This window comes from Dryobates pubescens, chromosome Z (assembly GCF_014839835.1).
Source record: "Dryobates pubescens isolate bDryPub1 chromosome Z, bDryPub1.pri, whole genome shotgun sequence".
In the NCBI taxonomy this organism is placed as follows: domain Eukaryota; kingdom Metazoa; phylum Chordata; class Aves; order Piciformes; family Picidae; genus Dryobates; species Dryobates pubescens.
In genome coordinates, this window is record NC_071657.1 from 135196232 (window position 1) to 135213371 (window position 17140).

General features: G+C 44.3%; 1 protein-coding gene across 1 annotated transcript; it reads left to right on the forward strand.

Annotated features, from left to right (window-relative positions):
- The first annotated feature begins 5230 nt into the window (after positions 1-5230).
- TSPAN19 (tetraspanin 19) lies at positions 5231-16917 on the forward strand. The gene is made up of 8 exons (XM_054177872.1): positions 5231-5305; positions 5969-6041; positions 7384-7514; positions 9499-9573; positions 10921-11031; positions 12010-12153; positions 15087-15170; positions 16828-16917. The coding sequence occupies exons 1-8, from the start codon at positions 5240-5242 to the stop codon at positions 16915-16917; spliced, it is 774 nt and encodes a 257-aa protein (XP_054033847.1). The 5' UTR covers positions 5231-5239.
- The last annotated feature ends 223 nt before the right edge of the window (positions 16918-17140 follow it).

Consider the following 17140-nt stretch of genomic DNA (forward strand, 5'->3'; position numbering starts at 1 on the left):
GCTTTCTTCCACAGTGTCTAATCTGTTTCAAAGCTACACAATGAAAACATTAACTTTCAGCACTGCATGTGGTCATTTCATCTAAGTTTATTCAGATGCATTTATTGAACAGTTGGCTTAAAATGTGAAAACCAGAAGCTTGTTCTGAACATCTTATTCCATACCAGCAAGCAAAAAAATAAGCAAAATTAGTGGTAAGAGAATCTCAGTTTGACCCCCTATATTTTGCAAGTGTTACACAATTTGAGTATCAAAACCCTCTGCTTGTTCTGCAAACCTTGTGGACAGTATCTGTGCTACAACCAAAGCCTCGCAAGGTTTTTCTTGTCCCCACCCCTAATACCAAACAGAAACAAACAAACAAACGCGTCAAACAATAAATGCATGTAAAAACCCGACAAAAAAACCCAAACAAAACCCACACAGAATATTGATAATACTCCAGAAAACACTGGCACTGATACAGAGAAAGCAGCGAGAAACGGCGTAACCCACAGAAGTACAAGACTTGTAGAATGATTCAGGCAGTAGTGGCAGGGGTCCCTCACCTTCCCCACCCCTTTCGTCACCGCTAAGCCCTACACAGGGAATAGGGGCAAGCACTCCGAACCCAGTTAGCAGCTTCTCGCCCCTCACCCGCTCCTGGAGCAGGAGGAAGGACACGCTGAGCGCATCTCAGCCCTGAAAGCTAGAAGCAACGCCTCGCGATGAGAAACTACACCCCCCAGAAGGCAGCGCGCTGGGTAGGCCGGCCGCCCGCTGTCGCTTCCCGGAACGACCGCGGAGCTACCGCTCTGCGCGCTGGGACGTGTAGTCCGCCCCTGGAGGCGCTCAAACCCGGCGATCTCTACGATCTACTCTGAATAGCTACTCACTTCTCCTTCAGGAGAACTCCTACCCGAGCCCCCTCCTTCCTGACTCCTTCCGGAGACCGACTGTCCCTCCGCCCTGGAAACCCGCAGCCCTCAACGGCCCCTGGACAGACTCTCCGCGGGGATGGGGACCGCGGCTCCACCACGCTGTTAAACGGAGAGCATCACCATGGCAACGAGAAGCGCTGGCTCGGACGGCAAGAGGGAGGATCCAAACTTCGCGAGATTCGCGTCGTCGTGGCGAGTGGTGGCGCCCTTCGGAAGGTGGCTGCGTTGTAGTCATGAGGTGTTGGGTGACAGGTTGGACTTGATGATCTTTGAGGTCTTTTCCAACCTTATTGATTCTATGATTTATGGGGAATGTATCTGTTCCTAAAGTCTGATTAGGAATATTCAGGTGCAAAGGCATGTATAAGATAGTGAAGAGAGAAAAGAAAAGAAAGGGAAGGGAAGGGAAGGGAAGGGAAGGGAAGGAAAGGGAAGGGAAGGGAAGGGAAGGGAAGGGAAGGGAAGGGAAGGGAAGGGAAGGGAAGGGAAGGGAAGGGAAGGGAAGGGAAGGGAAGGGAAGGGAAGGGAAGGGAAGGGAAGGGAAGGGAAGAAAAGAAAAAAGAAAAAAGAAAAGAAAAGAAAAGAAAAGAAAAGAAAAGAAAAGAAAAGAAAAGAAAAGAAAAGAAAAGAAAAGAAAAGAAAAGAAAAGAAAAGAAAAGAAAAGGAAAGAAAAGAAAAAAGGAAAAGGAAAGAAAAGAAAAGAAAAGAAAAGAAAAGAAAAGAAAAGAAAAGAAAAGAAAAGAAAAGAAAAGAAAAGAAAAGAAAAGAAAAGAGAGAAAAGAAAAGAAAAATAAAAGAAAAAAAAGGAAAAGAAAAGAAAAGAAAAGAAAAGAAAAGAAAAGAGAAAAAAGAAAAAAGAAAAGAAAAAGAGAAGAGAAAAGAAAAGGAGCAAAAGTAAAATACAGTTTTTACACAGAAATTGAGCACTTTTGTAAGCAATGGAAAAGGATCTTCCAAGAACAATAGGGTTTTTTTCCCCCACTGTCTTTCAAATAAACAGAGTACCTTAGAGATGCTTGCTGCGAAATACTGGACTCAAGGACAACTATTTATATTTTCTCACTGGTGTTATGGATAAGACATTTAAATCTTCAGCCAAGGGAAGCTCATCCATTTGACACCCACCTTGCAATGTTTTGCTCTTTCCAGTCATGTAACCCTGAGTTTTTCAGTGTGGCCAAGTCCTGAAATGCTGATTTGAATGGGCACTTGAGACATGTTGTGTAATGTGAGTTTCACTGTGATCGTGGCGACTGAAGACCACAGCCACCGTGTCATGCATTTGGCAAACAACTTTGCCAATAAAAAAAGACATTTCTGTAGGCCTGTTGCCTGTAACCAGGAAGCCAGGGCTGATCAACAGAACAAAACTGCCCTGTTGTAAGGTTGTGGTTAAGCTGGGCTCCAGGAAGAAATGTATTTTTATGAGGCTGTGCTCTTTAAGGTAGGATGGAAACACTGAGAGCTGGTAAGGACTTTCTTGGGAAATAATGTATTATAAAATGTACATCATTTCACTAAAATAATATTTCAGATGTAAGAGAAACTGAGATATTATTGAACTGGCTCAAAAGAAAGCATTGAAACCACACAGTTGCAGCAGCAACAATATTATTGCAGATGCCTGTTTCCAAGTTGAAGACGTAACTGCTCAGGGATTTTTCCAAGAGCAACACACTGCACCAGCGTTTTAATGCATTCTGGGTTTGAAAATTCTGTTTAATTACTCCTCATAGCAGTGGATTTTCTTCAGGGAAAGGCAAAGCCATTTATCTAATTAGAACCCATCAGTTTAGGTGGTGCATTATCGACCCAAATCCACTGCAGAGCTGGTGTGACGAAGCTCGTAGCTTCCCTCCCTCTGTGATTCAGTAACAGAAGTTTTGTAATCCAGGCAGTGGGGATCCTGACAGGGCAAGCAAAGCTTGTGTCTGCTCAATCTTTTCTTCTAATCAACAAATTTGATGCATATGTAACATATGTTTTGTATGTAAAATATCTTGTTAACACAAGATATTTTTTTTTGACCGCAGAAGCTTCGTCCTTCCACCCCCCCACCCCCCCTGTTTTACAAATAACAGAAGGCATAACTTCTTATTGTAATCAATCTGTAGTGATTCTGACAGGCAACAAGAACAATGCCTTTCAAACAAATCCTTCTGCATTAGAAAATACTTTAGGAAGAGTATGCCTATGCTGGTTAGTGTCTGTGCGTGTTTGTGTGCCTGCTGCTTTACACATGAGAAGCTGAGGACAGCCGCAGTTGGCTGCTGTTGCAGGAACCATCTTCTAACCCTGCTGCTCTTGCACTCCTCTCAGATTGCACCACAAAGCCAGGCAGAGCAAAATGCCAGAACAGGCAAATTGGGTTAAAGTGAACACGAGGAGGGGGAACAAATTAATGAGTTTCACTGTGCATAAAAATCTTGATAGGCTCAGAAGGTACTGTACACGACAGTGGTGATATTAGTGATAACATATAATAAAGAAACCCTCCATCAGAGACTGCTAGGGGTCTTTTGCACTGAAATATATTAAACCAAGCTCAAGATGTCAATGCCCATGCAATTTCACTGCAGTCCCCTCAGCATTTGCAAGGGCAGAAGGTTGAGATACTCAGATTCTGAGGTGGGTTGGAATTTCCCTCCTGACATTAAATTTGCCAGACCAGCTCAGTTGGAAGCAAATGAAAGCTGTATTTACAAGCAGAACTATAATCTACAATGGAATGCAATGAATATATACAAAGTATATAGGATTGACAACGTTTACAGGTATTTACAGTTAATAAACAGCACAAGGAAGCTACTAGCTTCTCCCTCTCTGCCCTCCCTTACCCACCCTGTACAAAAGGGAGAAGAGACAGAAGCAGAGAAGTTAATACCAAAACAATACAGCCAAGGTCAAGCAGAAGCCAGCTAGTATCTCTCCCAGAGCCAAGAAGCAAGAAGAGAAGAGAGGCTGTTTTGGTACAACCAGTTTAAGTTCCTTATCTCTCCAATGGCATCGCTTAGAATTATCTTTGTTTTCCTTTCTACACCCAGTAGTGATTTATTTACATTTTGCTACTTTTCTGCTCAAGATCTAGGAAAAAATTTAAAGGCATAGCCTAAAACTACCACAGATGCTAATGGACACATGACATGTGTTTCAGGGGCAAGGTCTCTGTGCCCTTCCATTGACCAAACACCCACTTGCTGCTGATGACAGATGAAATGAATTTTTTTATTTAGCTTCATTTGAAAGTGATTCAACTTGTCACGTTGTGTTGCCTTCCACAAAACAAGCAGAGGAAGAAAGTAAGTAAGGGTGACTGGGAGACTCACTTCAAACCCAAACTATCCTCAGAATAGAATAGAATAGAATTAGAATAGAATAGAGTAGAGTAGAATTAACCTGGTTGGAAAAGACCTTCAAGATCATCACGTCCAACCTATCATCCAACACCATCAACTAAACCATGGCACCAAGCATCCCATCAAGTCTCCTCCTAAACACCTCCAATGATGGCATCTCCACCACCTCCCCAGGCAGCCCATTCCAGTGGGCAATCACTCTCTCTATGAAGAATTTCTTCCTAACATCCAGTCTAAACCTCCCCTGGCACAGCTTGAGACTGTGTCCTCTTGTTCTGGTGCTGGTCACCTGGGAGAACAGACCAACCTCCGCCTGTCTACAACCTCCCTTCAGGTAGTTGTAGAGAGCAATAAGATCTCCCCTGAGCCTCCTCTTCTGCAGGCTGCTCACTGTAAGGGGGTTGGACTAGATGACCTTTGATGGCTCCCTTCCAACACAAATCATTCTATGAGGCTATACATAGCATTCAGAAATATGTTCAAGAGGAGACTGGATGTGGCACTTGGTGCCATGGTTTAGTCATGAGGTCTGTGGTGGCAGACCCTTGTCCTATCACTTCCTGACACCCTAAAAAGCCCCCCCCCCCCAGCTTTCTTGTAGCCCTCTTCAGATACTGGAAGGCCACAAGAAGATCTCCTTGGAGCCTTCTCTTCTGCAGACTGAACAACCTCGACTCACTCAATCTGTCCTCATAGCAGAGCAGCTCCAGCCCTCTAATCATCCTCATGGCCCTTCTCTGGACACACTCCAACACCTCCAGATCCTTCCTGTAATAGGGGAGATCCTTCCTGACGCTTCTAATGATATTGGGGTTTTGTTTAGTGTATAAAGTGACTGTTCAAATTTGTAAAGCATTATCTGAATGACTGAAGTCCATTTTAAATTACAGGCAATATCTCTTTTATACTGAACTTAATATATGCTTTTATGCTTTTCAGCTATGGTGCAAAACTGAAAACAGAATGAAAATAAGAGATAAAATACTAGTGCAGAAGTACTACTTAAATGTCTTCAATGGAATTTTCCTGGTAAAAGTTCTGAGTTTGTTATTTAGCTCTCTTCTCTCTTCTCTTCTCTTCTCTTCTCTTCTCTTCTCTTCTCTTCTCTTCTCTTCTCTTCTCTTCTCTTCTCTTCTCTTCTCTTCTCTTCTCTTCTCTTCTCTTCTCTTCTCTTCTCTTCTCTTCTCTTCTCTTCTCTTCTCTTCTCTTCTCCTCCTCTCCTCTTCTCTTCTCTTCTCCTCCTCTTCTCCTCTCCTCTCCTCTCCTCTCTGAACCTCTCCGAACCTCTCCGAACCTCTCCTTTCCTCTCTTCTCCTGTCCTCTCCTCTCCGAACCTCTCCGAACCTCTCCTCTCCGAACCTCTCCTCTCCGAACCTCTCCTCTCCTCTCCGAACCTCTCCTTTCCTCTCTTCTCCTGTCCTCTCCTCTCCGAACCTCTCCGAACCTCTCCGAACCGAACCTCTCCGAACCGAACCTCTCTGAACCTCTCCGAACCTCTCCTCTTCTTTCCTTTTCTCTCTTCTCTTCTCTTCTCTTCTCTTCTCTTCTCTTCTCTTCTCTTCTCTTCTCTTCTCTTCTCTTCTCTTCTCTTCTCTTCTCTTCTCTTCTCTTCTCTTCTCTTCTCTTCTCTTCTCTTCTCTTCTCTTCTCTTCTCAGACCAATAATCCTTCTGTTTATTTCCCCCCGCCCCAGGCTCTGGGTCTTATGACTTTGACATTTGGCCTGTGGCTTTTACTCGACAGAAACAATTTATTCAGTCTGTTACGTGAGTATAAATAGAAATTGTCTTTTGTTTCACCCGATTGCAGGGATAAATCAACAAACAGGGCGTCGTATTTTTTTCTTCCACAAGGTGGCAGTATTGGATCGAAAAGTATAGTTTTGTTTTAGACTGGAAGAGGATTAGCCAGGTTGGAAAAGACCGTTGAGATCATCGAGCACAACCTATCATCCCACACCATCTAATCATGTTTTGTTTCGTTTCTGTTGTGTATATTTTCCCTTATAACACAGAACAGAATGTGAGAGGTTGGAAGGGGTTGAAAGATCACGAAGTCCAACCCCCCTGCCAGAGCAGGATCACCTAGAGCAGGTCACACATGAATGCATCCAGGAGGATTTTGAATGTTTCCAGAGAAGGAGACTCCACAGCCTCTCTGGGCAGCCTGTTCCAGGGCTCTGTCACCCTCACAGAGGGTTATGTTCAGCTTGGAAAATATGATTATCAAAACAGGGGGAAAGATATCAATACATCTACCATTTGTAGTTATAGTTTGTGCAATTTATTTCTCTCCATCTGTGACTTCTAGATGAGATATAAATCAGCTGTATTGATCACTTACATATTTTACCAGCCTGCATTTGGCCTGCATTTGACAAGACTGTAGATCATTTAGGAATGAACACAAGTTGGAGCTTGGGCCTGTCCATAGAGATACTCTTTTTTTCCAGACTGTCTATCAAATTGTTTCAAAGAGAAGTTAAGTTTGAGGTCATATCACAACAGCTGTGATCTTAAACAGTTGTCTGCCTTGGCTATGGCAAGGGGTATCAGTTCCCAGCTGATGGGATAGGAGCTGTCCAAGACAGTAATTCAAGGAGGAAGTATATGAGATGGAAGTAATCAAAGCCTCTGGAAGTAATCAAAGCCTCTGCTACTTTCCATATCTAAGCAAAATTGGTTAAGGTGGAAAGGGGAAAGTTGTCAGTGACAAAGAGGGAGGATAGCGTTGGAAGTGAGCCTGGATTTGATGAGAACTGAATCCATGTCCATGCAAGATTTGTAAATGTGCTACTAATTTTTGGCAAACAGAAAAGATCTGCAAGCTTGGAACTGTTCTCTGATTTCATTGTGAGGGGTTCAATTACTTTCTTGTATGTTGTTACCATTCTCTGAACTTATGAAAATACATAGTTGTTTTTCTTTCTGTGACTGTAGACAGCATCATTAATAATAATACCTTTGTATCATTCTACTGTTTCCATCCTTTCAGTAATGGCATTGCATAGATGTAATTGTTGGGGGTTTTGTGGAATAAGGTTATTTAAGTGGAATTCTGAGAAGTAAATACAAAAAGAAGTGACAGCATGAATGCACTGTGTTGCAGTTTCTTCAGGCAAGAACCGGCTTGTGGCATCTCTTTCATGGATGTTACTTGGAACTGGATCTGTTATTACTTTTGTATCAGCCATGGGATGCCTTGGAAGCATTAGGGAAATCAAATGTCTGCTGGTTATAGTAAGTGTGAATCTGACTCCATCCTTGCTGCAAAATGAGAGTTTTGTGTGCGTGATGACTGTGATCCTGTCTTGATGTTGTGATTTCCACGCAGAGTGCTTCACAAATCTGCTGCTAGAAAGATATTTTCACATCAAGTCTTGGCTCCAGTGACACCTGAACGGAGCTGAGGATCCTTCATTATCACTGCATGAATGTTTTGAGTGACAACCTGGTTGCAGTTTGATGCAGCAAAGATTTGAACTGCCACATTTATTGACTTACAGGCTTTAAAATTAATTTAGTGTTGAAATTATGCTGAGTGACTCTCTCTTAGTATGTGCTGAAAAAATAAAGAAAACCCTGCCTCAAATTACTACAGATTGAAGGCACAGGTATAGCTAGAGTATCAAAATCTATGTGTCCAGTTCTGGGCTCCTCAGTTTAAGAAGGACAGAGAAGGGCAACAAGGCTGGGAAGGGGTCTGGAGCACAGCCCTACGAGGAGAGGCTGAGGGAGCTGGGGTTGTGTAGCCTGGAGAAGAAGAGGCTCAGGGGAGATCTTCTTGCTCTCTACAACTACCTGAAGGGAGGTTGTGGCCAGGAGGGTGTTGGTCTCTTCTCCCAGGCAATCAGCACCAGAACAAGAGGACACAGTCTCAAGCTGTGCCAGGGGAGGTTTAGGCTGGCAGTGAGGAGGAAGTTCTACACAGAAAGAGAGATTGGCCATTGGAATGTGCTGCCCAGGGAGGTGATGGAGTCCCCATCCCTGGAGGTGTTCAAAAAAGGATTGGATGTGGCACTTGGAGCCATAGTTTAGTTGTCATGAGGTGTTAGGTATTAGGCAATAGGTTGGACCTGATTGATCTCTGAGGTCTTTTCCAACCTTTCTGAAGGTTTCCAGGGAAAAAATACTTCTTACTTTTGTTGGAACGGCTGTTCAGTCTGGAGAAGAGAAGGCTCCAAGGTGACCTAATTGTGGCCATCCAGTATCTGAAGGGGGCTACAAGAAGGCTGGGGAGGGACTTCTCAGGATATCAGGGAGTGATAGGACTAGGGGGAATGGAATGAAGCTGGAGGTGGGGAGATTCAGGCTGGAGGTGAGGAGGAAGTTCTTCCCCATGAGAGTGGTGAAGCCCTGGAATGTGTTATCCAGGGAGGTGGTTGAGGCCCCGTCCCTGGAGGTGTCACAATATCACAGTATAACTAAGGTTGGAAGAGACCCCAAGGATCATCAAGTCCAACCTGTCCCAACAGACCTCACGACTAGACCATGGTACCAAGTGCCACGTCCAATCTCCCCTTGAACACCTCCAGGGACGGTGACTCCACCACCTCCCTGGGCAGCACATTCCAATGACGAATGACTCGCTCAGTGAAGAACTTTTTCCTCACTTCGAGTCTAAACCTCCCCTGGCACAGCTTGAGACTGTGTCCCCTTGTTCTGGTGCTGGTTGCCTAGGAGAAGAGACCAACCCCTTCCTGTCTACAACCACCTTTCAGGTAGTTGTAGAGGGCAATGAGGTCACCCCTGATCCTTCTGTTCTCCAGGCTAAGCAACCCCAGCTCCCTCAGCCTCTCCTCACAGGGCTGTGCTCAAGGCCTCTCCCCAGCCTTGTTGCCCTTCTCTGGACATGTTCAAGTGTTTCAATGTCCTTCTTAAACTGAGGGTCCCAGAACTGGACACAGGACTCAAGGTGTGACCAAACCAGGGCAGAGTACAGGGGCACAATGACCTCCCTGCTCCTGCTGGCCACACACACAGGTGTGTAAGCCCAGGCTGGATGAGGCTCTGGCCAGGCTGATCTAGTGTGGGGTGTCCCTGCCCATGGCAGGGGGGTTGGAACTAGATGATCCTTGTGGTCCCTTCCAACCCTGACTGATACTATGACACTATGACTCTAAAGAGTAGTCAGGAATGCATGGGCTTCTGGAACTATTTTTTGCTGGCTTGATCACTCCTTCCATGCTTATACATAATTTGGGAATGTTTTTTTCCCCCCCAGTATATGACTTTTCACCTCCTGGTGTTTGTTACCCAGATGGCAATATCAGTGCTGATATTTGTGAAGAAAGGAGAGGTATGTCAATTAATCTTTTGTTGAGACTGTTGAAGATGTCCAACCAGTTTTGTGCAATTAACCAAACATTTCTAACACTCAGTTCTTACTGCATGCTGCATCACCTTTTGGTTGAATTTGAGTATTCTACAGTTATCCCAGGCAGTGCAGTAGGAAACCTAATTAGAGGGTTTCAGCATGATCATTAGTTGTAAGAGGGAGTTGTCATCTGCAAGAAAATATACTCTTCCTGTTCAGGAATGGAATCAAGGGGCAACTTTATTCCTTTTGAGGGACAACCTAAAAAGTCTTTCTTTCCTGGACAGGAGAGGTAGGAGAAAGCATTAGATGCTAATCTGTGTCTACTCAGGCAGCCAAGAGGGCCAACGGCATCCTGGCCTGCATCAGGAACAGTGTGGCCAGCAGGAGCAGGGAGGTCATTGTGTCCTGCACTCAGCACTGGTTTGGCCACACCTTGAGTCCTGTGTCCAGTTCTGGGCCCCTCAGTTTAGGAAGGAGGTTGACTTGCTGGAGCGAGTCCAGAGAAGGGCAACAAAGTTGGTGAGGGGCTTGGAACACAAGCCCTATGAGGCACCACCTCCCCGGGCAGCACATTCCAATGGCCAATCTCTCTGTGTAGAACTTCTTCCTCACCTCCAGCCTAAACCTCCCCTGGTGCAGCTTGAGACTGTGTCCTCTTGTTCTGGTGCTGGTTGCCTGGGAGAAGAGACCAACCTCTGCCTGTCTACAACCTCCCTTCAGGTAGTTGTAGACAGCAATGAGGTGCCCCCTGAGTCTGCTCTTCTCCAGGCTAAGCAACCCCAGCTCCCTCAGCCTCTCCTCACAGGGCTTGTGTTCCAAGCCCCTCACCAAGTTTGTTGCCCTTCTCTGGACACATTGCAGCAAGTCAACCTCCTTCCTAAACTGAGGGGCCTGGTTAATTCTGTTCTATTCTATTCTAAATATGGTGCTTATGCAAGTCAGGGTCACCTTAACTGTAGAATCAGTTTTGTTTCTGTGCTTATTAAAGTAGGTATGAGAGGTAGGATGTAGTCCTTCAGGACATAACAGGTTCATCCAGATTATGTTCCCTGGCTCTTCTGGCTTCATTTGGACTAATTACCTTGCCTGCCTGTGCTATGTATGTGATTGGGATCACTTCTTTATCTTCCCCTTCTACTTTCAACTTTCCCATTAGTGTGATGGCTGTGATACCTCTCAGGTCATGTTTGGCATATTGGCTAGAATGCTGCTGCTCACAAGTAACCTTTGAAGAAACCTGCATGTCAATAAAAGATCAAGGATTGTACTATCCACCCACACTCTCTCAACCTGCGTGTATCAGCTGCTATCAATCTTTATGGACAGGTCCACAGCGAATGGTACAGCAGAATTGATGAAGTTATTTCTGACTATGGGAATGAGAGTCTGGCTGAGCAGGAGCCTGTGTGGAACATTCTGAATGCTGTACAGCACAATGTAAGGAAGAAACCTCACAAAATATCCCCACCAAGAGTACTGCATCAAACAGAACTTGCCTTAAAAATCTAACTCCTTTAGTGAAAGGTTAATTTTTCAAGGTCCACTGCTAATATCTGATGGGAGTGGCCATGTTCCTTGCTGTTATGTGGCTTATTATGGATGAAATTAGGCTTTTGAGGGACTTCTCAATGTGTGCAAGGGCAGACAGTCCTGGTCAGTGAAGTTTACAGCAGCTTTAATAAATGATAGTTTTCCTAATGTCTTTGGCATTGCCAGACATCAGAAAACACTTGGTCTGCTTAGGTCTTAAGACTGACCTGAACCATTTACAAGCAGAGATGTTTTGAACTCAAATCCAAGTTCCTAGTGTGAGAGCATTTGAACAGCTATTGCACTGAGGCTCTCTCAGGAATAGAATAGAATAGAATAGAATAGAATAGAATAGAATAGAATAGAATAGAATAGAATAGAATAGAATAGAATAGAATAGAATTGAATTGAATTGAATTGAATTAACCAGGTTGGAAAAGACCTTCGAGATCATCAAGTCCAACCTGTCATCTAACACCATCTAAACAACTAAACCATGGCACCAAGCACCACATCTCAAGCTGTGTCAGGGGAGGTTTAGGCTGGATGTTAGGAAGAAATGCTTCCCAGAGAGAGAGATTGGCCATTGGAATGTGCTGCCCAGGGAGGTGGTGGAGTCACCATCCCTGGAGGTGTCCAAAAAAGGATTGAATGCAGCACTTGAAGCCATGGTTTAGTTGTCATGAGGTGTTAGGTATTAGGTAATAGGTTGGACTGGATGATCTCTAAGGTCTCTTCCAACCTGGTTGATTCTGTGATTCTATGAATATAGAGAGAACCTGTTTAGCTAATGTAATCAACTAACTAGTAGCTAGCACTTGTTGGGGTAAAAATTCCACTGTGTGACAGGTGTTGGACTTACCAATTGCAGCATCTGTATTCTAGATGGAATGCTGTGGAAGATACAATGTCACACAGTGGGAAGGCAATAAAAACAAGGAAAACAGTACTCAGATCCCATGCTCCTGCACAAGATCCCAGCTGAAGAAATGGTTTTGTGATGTCCCAAGGGATTTAACATACACTATGGTAAGGAATAAAAAATACCTACCTTGAGGTCTGGAAGTTTTTCTACTGAATGTAATTTGGAACAAAATATCCAGACTATGTCTTCCACTGCAAATTGGCTGCCAAATGCCTGAGTATTAATAATATTCACTGTTTTGTCTTGGTCACTCTAAAGCCTTAGTTTTTCACTCCTTAGGTCTCAGTCTTGTAGGCAGCTCTAAATTAAGGATACTTCAAGCAGACAGGAGTCATGCCTGATCAATATCAGCAGGATACTTAGTAGTGGTTTAAGAAGTAGCAAGCACCATGCCATACAGAAATCCATGCTGTAGCAAACCAATGATGACAATGGAAAGTGACAGTGTAGGAAAAAAGCGTATATGGTACATTTTCCAGTTGTAATTGCTATTCATCACTTACAGAATGCCAGCAGTGTCTCCACTTGTTTGTATTATGTGTTTCCAGAGCATGTCCAATATTCACAGGATAAGAGAGGCACTGAAATAAGAGGTGTGCCCATGAAAGTCAAGAGTATCCTGGGGTGCATCAAGAAAAGTGTGTCCAGCAGATCTAGGGAATGTTCTTCTCCCCCTCAACTCTGCCCTGGTGAGACCACACTTGCAATCCTGTGTCCAGTTTTGGGCTCCCCAGTTCAAGAGATACAGAGACCTGCTACAGAGAGTCCAACAGAGAGCCATGAGGATAATTAGGGGACTTGAGAATCTCCCCTGGGAATAGAAGACTGAGAGGAGATCAATAAGTATCTGAGGGGGGCCAATCTCTTTTCAGTGGTGCACTAGAACACAGAAGGTTTCACCTCAACACGAGGAGAAACTTCTTTACAGTGAGGGTGACAGGGCCCTGGAGCAGGCTGCCCACAGAGGTTGTGGAGTCTCCTTTTCTGGACACATTCAGAAACCCACCTGGATGTATTCCTGTGCAGACTACCCTGGGTGATCCTGCTCTGGCAGGGGGCTTGGACTGGATGATCTCTGGAGGTCCCTTCCAACCTCTAATGCACTATGATATGGTGATTCTGTGATGTGTTTCCTGAGACCACTTCATGTTAGCATTTGCATTCATCATGTCTTAGTATCAAGGAACCAGTTTGCATAAGATTATTGGATATCATCACCTGACCTGGAACAAAGTGATACCTATCCTTCTCTCTCTATAAACCCTCCAGAGGTAATAGAGCTATCCAATGAGAACAAAAATTCACTAGTCAAAGAGTTTTTTTCTTGGCAATGCAGAACAGTTGTAGTGGGTAGGAAGGTTTTCAAATGGCATCTGGTGTTATCTTCCTTCTCTCACCAGTCTGTAATTGTTCCCTGTATCTACAAACCCTTGCCACTGTTACAAGAGCATTTATTTATATGCTTTATTATGTATGTATATATATTTATTTATATATGTTTTAAGCTATGCAATGATTTGCAGTTTATTTTAAGAGGCAATACAATAAGCATAGATTGTAATCTGGAAAATATGAGCACCCATTGCAGGGTGCATAATGCCTGAATAGCAGTGAAAACCTGAATATATGCACAGCATGTTAGGGGTTGGAAGGGACCTCTGGAGATCATCGAGTCCAACCTCCCTGCCAGACCAGGACCATGGAGTCTAGCACAGGTCACACAGGAACACATCCAGATGGGTCTGGAAAGTCTCGAGAGAAGGAGACACCACAACCTCTCTGGGCAGCCTGTGCCAGTGCTCTGGGACCCTCACAGTGAAGAAGTTTCTCCTCACATTGAGGTGAAACCTACTGTGCTGTAGTTTATATCCATTGCCCCTTGTCCTACCGTGGGGTGCAACTGAGAAGAGCCTGTCCTCTCCCTCTTGACACCCAGCCCTCAGATATTTGGAATGGAATGGAATGGAATGGAATGGAATGGAATGGAATGGAATGGAATGGAATAGAATAGAATAGAATAGAATAGAATAGAATAGAATAGAATAGAATAGAATAGAATAGAATAGAATAGAATAGAATTAACCAGGTTGGAAAATACCTTTGAGATCATCGAGTCCAACCCATCACACAACACCATCTAAGCAACTAAACCATGGCACCAAGCACCCCATCCAGTCTCTTCCTAAACACCTCCAGCAATGGTGACTCCACCACCTCCCTGGGCAGCACATTCCAATGGCCAATCTTTCTTTCTGTGTAGAACTTCCTCCTCACTGCCAGCCTAAACATCCCCTGGCACAGCTTGAGACTGTGTCCTCTTGTTCTGTTGCTGGTTGCCTGGGACAAGAGACCAACTCTCACCTGACTACAACCTCCCTTCAGGTAGTTGTAGAGAGCAAGAAGGTCTCCCCTGAGCCTCCTCTTCTCCAGCCTAAGCAACCCCAGCTCCCTCAGACTGTTATTAAATCCCTTCTCAGTTTTCTCCTCTCCAGACTAAACAGCCTCAGGTCTCTCAGCCTTTCCACACCAGGCAATGCTCTAGTCCTTTCATCATCCTTGTAGCCCTCTCCCATAGATCCCTCTCCCTCCTGAATGGGGGAGCCCCAAACTGGATGCAATATTCCAGGTAAGGTCTCACTAGGGCAGAGTACAGTGGGAGGAGAACCTCCCCGGATCTGCTGGACGCGCTCCTCTTAATGCACCCCAGCGATTACTTGTAAGGTAATATCTCACTTATACTCACAGAGGAGCAAATTCCCTTTTGATGAAGTCACTAGCTCTGGAACATTTCCACACAGAAAATACCAGATTTACTTCAGAACCATCTGTTTAGTTCAAATAACATAAAAAAGGGCAGCTCCCTGCGGTGCACATTACAGATGCATTTACTTTCTGGCAAGTAAATACCAGAACCCATCAGAACCTGCAAAACAATTCCACAGATATATTTTAAAGCATTTCCTCACAGAGATGCAAGCTGAAACCAGGAGCTGAAATGATTTTTACTCTTGAAATCTGTTCATCTGCCCTTGCTTAGGGATGCGAAGAACATTTAAAGGTATGGTTTGAAAACAACGTTGTGATCTTGACAGCAATTACTCTCAGCCTGCCTGTTACACAGGTAAGGCTGCTTTTAAGCAAGAAAAAAAAATCCACCACATATTTGTATTTTGCTGGGGGGAGGAAAAGTGGGCTTAGTCCCATTTGGCTCTGGCATGGAAGCCGTAATTTGGTAAAGCTTTCCACCAAGTTTAATTAGAAGTAAGGTCAAGCAGTGTTTACCCACAGCAGAATAGAATAAAGCAGAGTAGAGCAGAGTAGAGCAGGGTAGAGTAGAGTAGAGTAGAGTAGAGTAGAGTAGAGTAGAGTAGAATAGAATAGAATAGAATAGAATAGAATAGAATAGAATAGAATAAACCAGGTTGGAAGAGACCTTCAAGACCATCGGGTCCAACCTATCATCCAACATGGATGGAATGGAATGGAATGGAATGGAATGGAATGGAATGGAATGGAATGGAATGGAATGGAATGGAATGGAGTAGCATAGAATAGCATAGCATAGCATAGCATAGCATAGCATAGCATAGCATAGCATAGCATAGCATAGCATAGAATAGCATTAACCAGGTTGGAAAAGACCTTTGAGATCATCAAGTCCAACCTATTACCTAACACCATCTCATCAACTAAACCATGGCACCAAGTGCCTCATCCAGACTCTTTTTAAACACCTCCAGGGATGGTGACTCCACCACCTCCCTGGGCAGCACATTCCAATGGCCAATCTCTCTTGCTGGGAAGAATTTCTTCCTAAAAACCAGCCTAAAACCTCCCCTGGTGCAGCATGAGACTGTGTCCTCTTGTTCTGGTGCTGGTTGCCTGAGAGAAGAGACCAACCCCCACCTGGCTACAACCTCCCTTCAGGGAGTTGTAGACAGCAAGAAGGTCTCCTCTGAGCCTCCTCTTCTCCAGGTTAAGCAACCTCAGCTCCCTCAGCCTCTCCTCACAGGGCTGTCAACCAGTACCCCTAGGTCCCTTTCTGCCTGGCTGCTCTCCAGCCACTCCAACCCTAGCCTATATAATAATATGGGTTAGGGCAGCAAGAATTGATTGTTTACTCCATGGACAGCCTAACATTTGAGAACTATCAGGCAGGCAGAAAGAGAGATTTGCCATTGGAATGGGCTGCCCAGGGAGGTGTTGGAGTCACCATCACTGGAGGTGTTTAAACAGAGACTGAATGAGGCACTTGGTGCCATGGTTTAGTTGATTAGATGGTGTTGGGTGATAAGTTGGATTTGATGCTCTCAAAGGTCTATTCCAACGTGGTTAATTCTGTATTCTGCATGCTATCCCTGGCACCTTCCTGTCAGATTGGAAAGAGTTGTTATCCTGATTAAAGAAGATAAAACCAAAAACCACAGAGCCATAGATCCATGGAATCATTTAGACTGGAAAACACCTTTAAGATCATCAAGTCCAACCATATTTGGATTCATAGGGCACAGAAACTCTTAGCTGAATTATGTGCCATAATGTGAGCTTCTGTGGAGGTGGGCCCAAGAGATTTGCTGGAGGTCACACAGCAAGCCAGTGCCAGAGCAGAGAATTCAGCTTGTATCTTCAGGCACATATCCTGATCATTCTCCTCTGTATCCTTCCTCCTTGTTGTCGTTCAGAGGAATGAGGTTAGCAGTCAGGTTGTCCCAGTCATGAATGAGTACCAGCACTATCTTTGTTGTGTTTAACTCAGTCTTTTTTTTCCCCTTTCTCAGATCTTTTTGATCAAGCTAACTAGTCAGCTGCTTAGAAACATCAGAAAGAACAACATTTGGCCAAATCAATCATCAACTCTTGAGTTGTAAGAATTATCTGATCTGTTCCAGTGACGGTCAACACAACTGCTTCCACCAAATTTGATTCAGCCTCTACATACTGTAATCAGTAGCTTATTAATAGCTGGGCTTTGCTATGTCTGTTTATTATTCCTGGCTATGGGTGTGGTGGTATGCTGCAAAATGTGAAGTGCTATGCCATTTACTAGCTGGTTAATAAAATTTCCTGATAAGCTGAACATTAGTTTCCTGA

Bases quoted from the DNA above. Each gene is read 5' to 3' on its own strand.
- TSPAN19 (XM_054177872.1), top strand. From the start codon at position 5,240: ATGAAAATAAGAGATAAAATACTAGTGCAGAAGTACTACTTAAATGTC. The intron at 9,574-10,920 runs GTATGTCAATTA...CTTTATGGACAG, and splicing joins TATTTGTGAAGAAAGGAGAG to GTCCACAGCGAATGGTACAG. The intron at 11,032-12,009 runs GTAAGGAAGAAA...TCTGTATTCTAG, and splicing joins TGAATGCTGTACAGCACAAT to ATGGAATGCTGTGGAAGATA.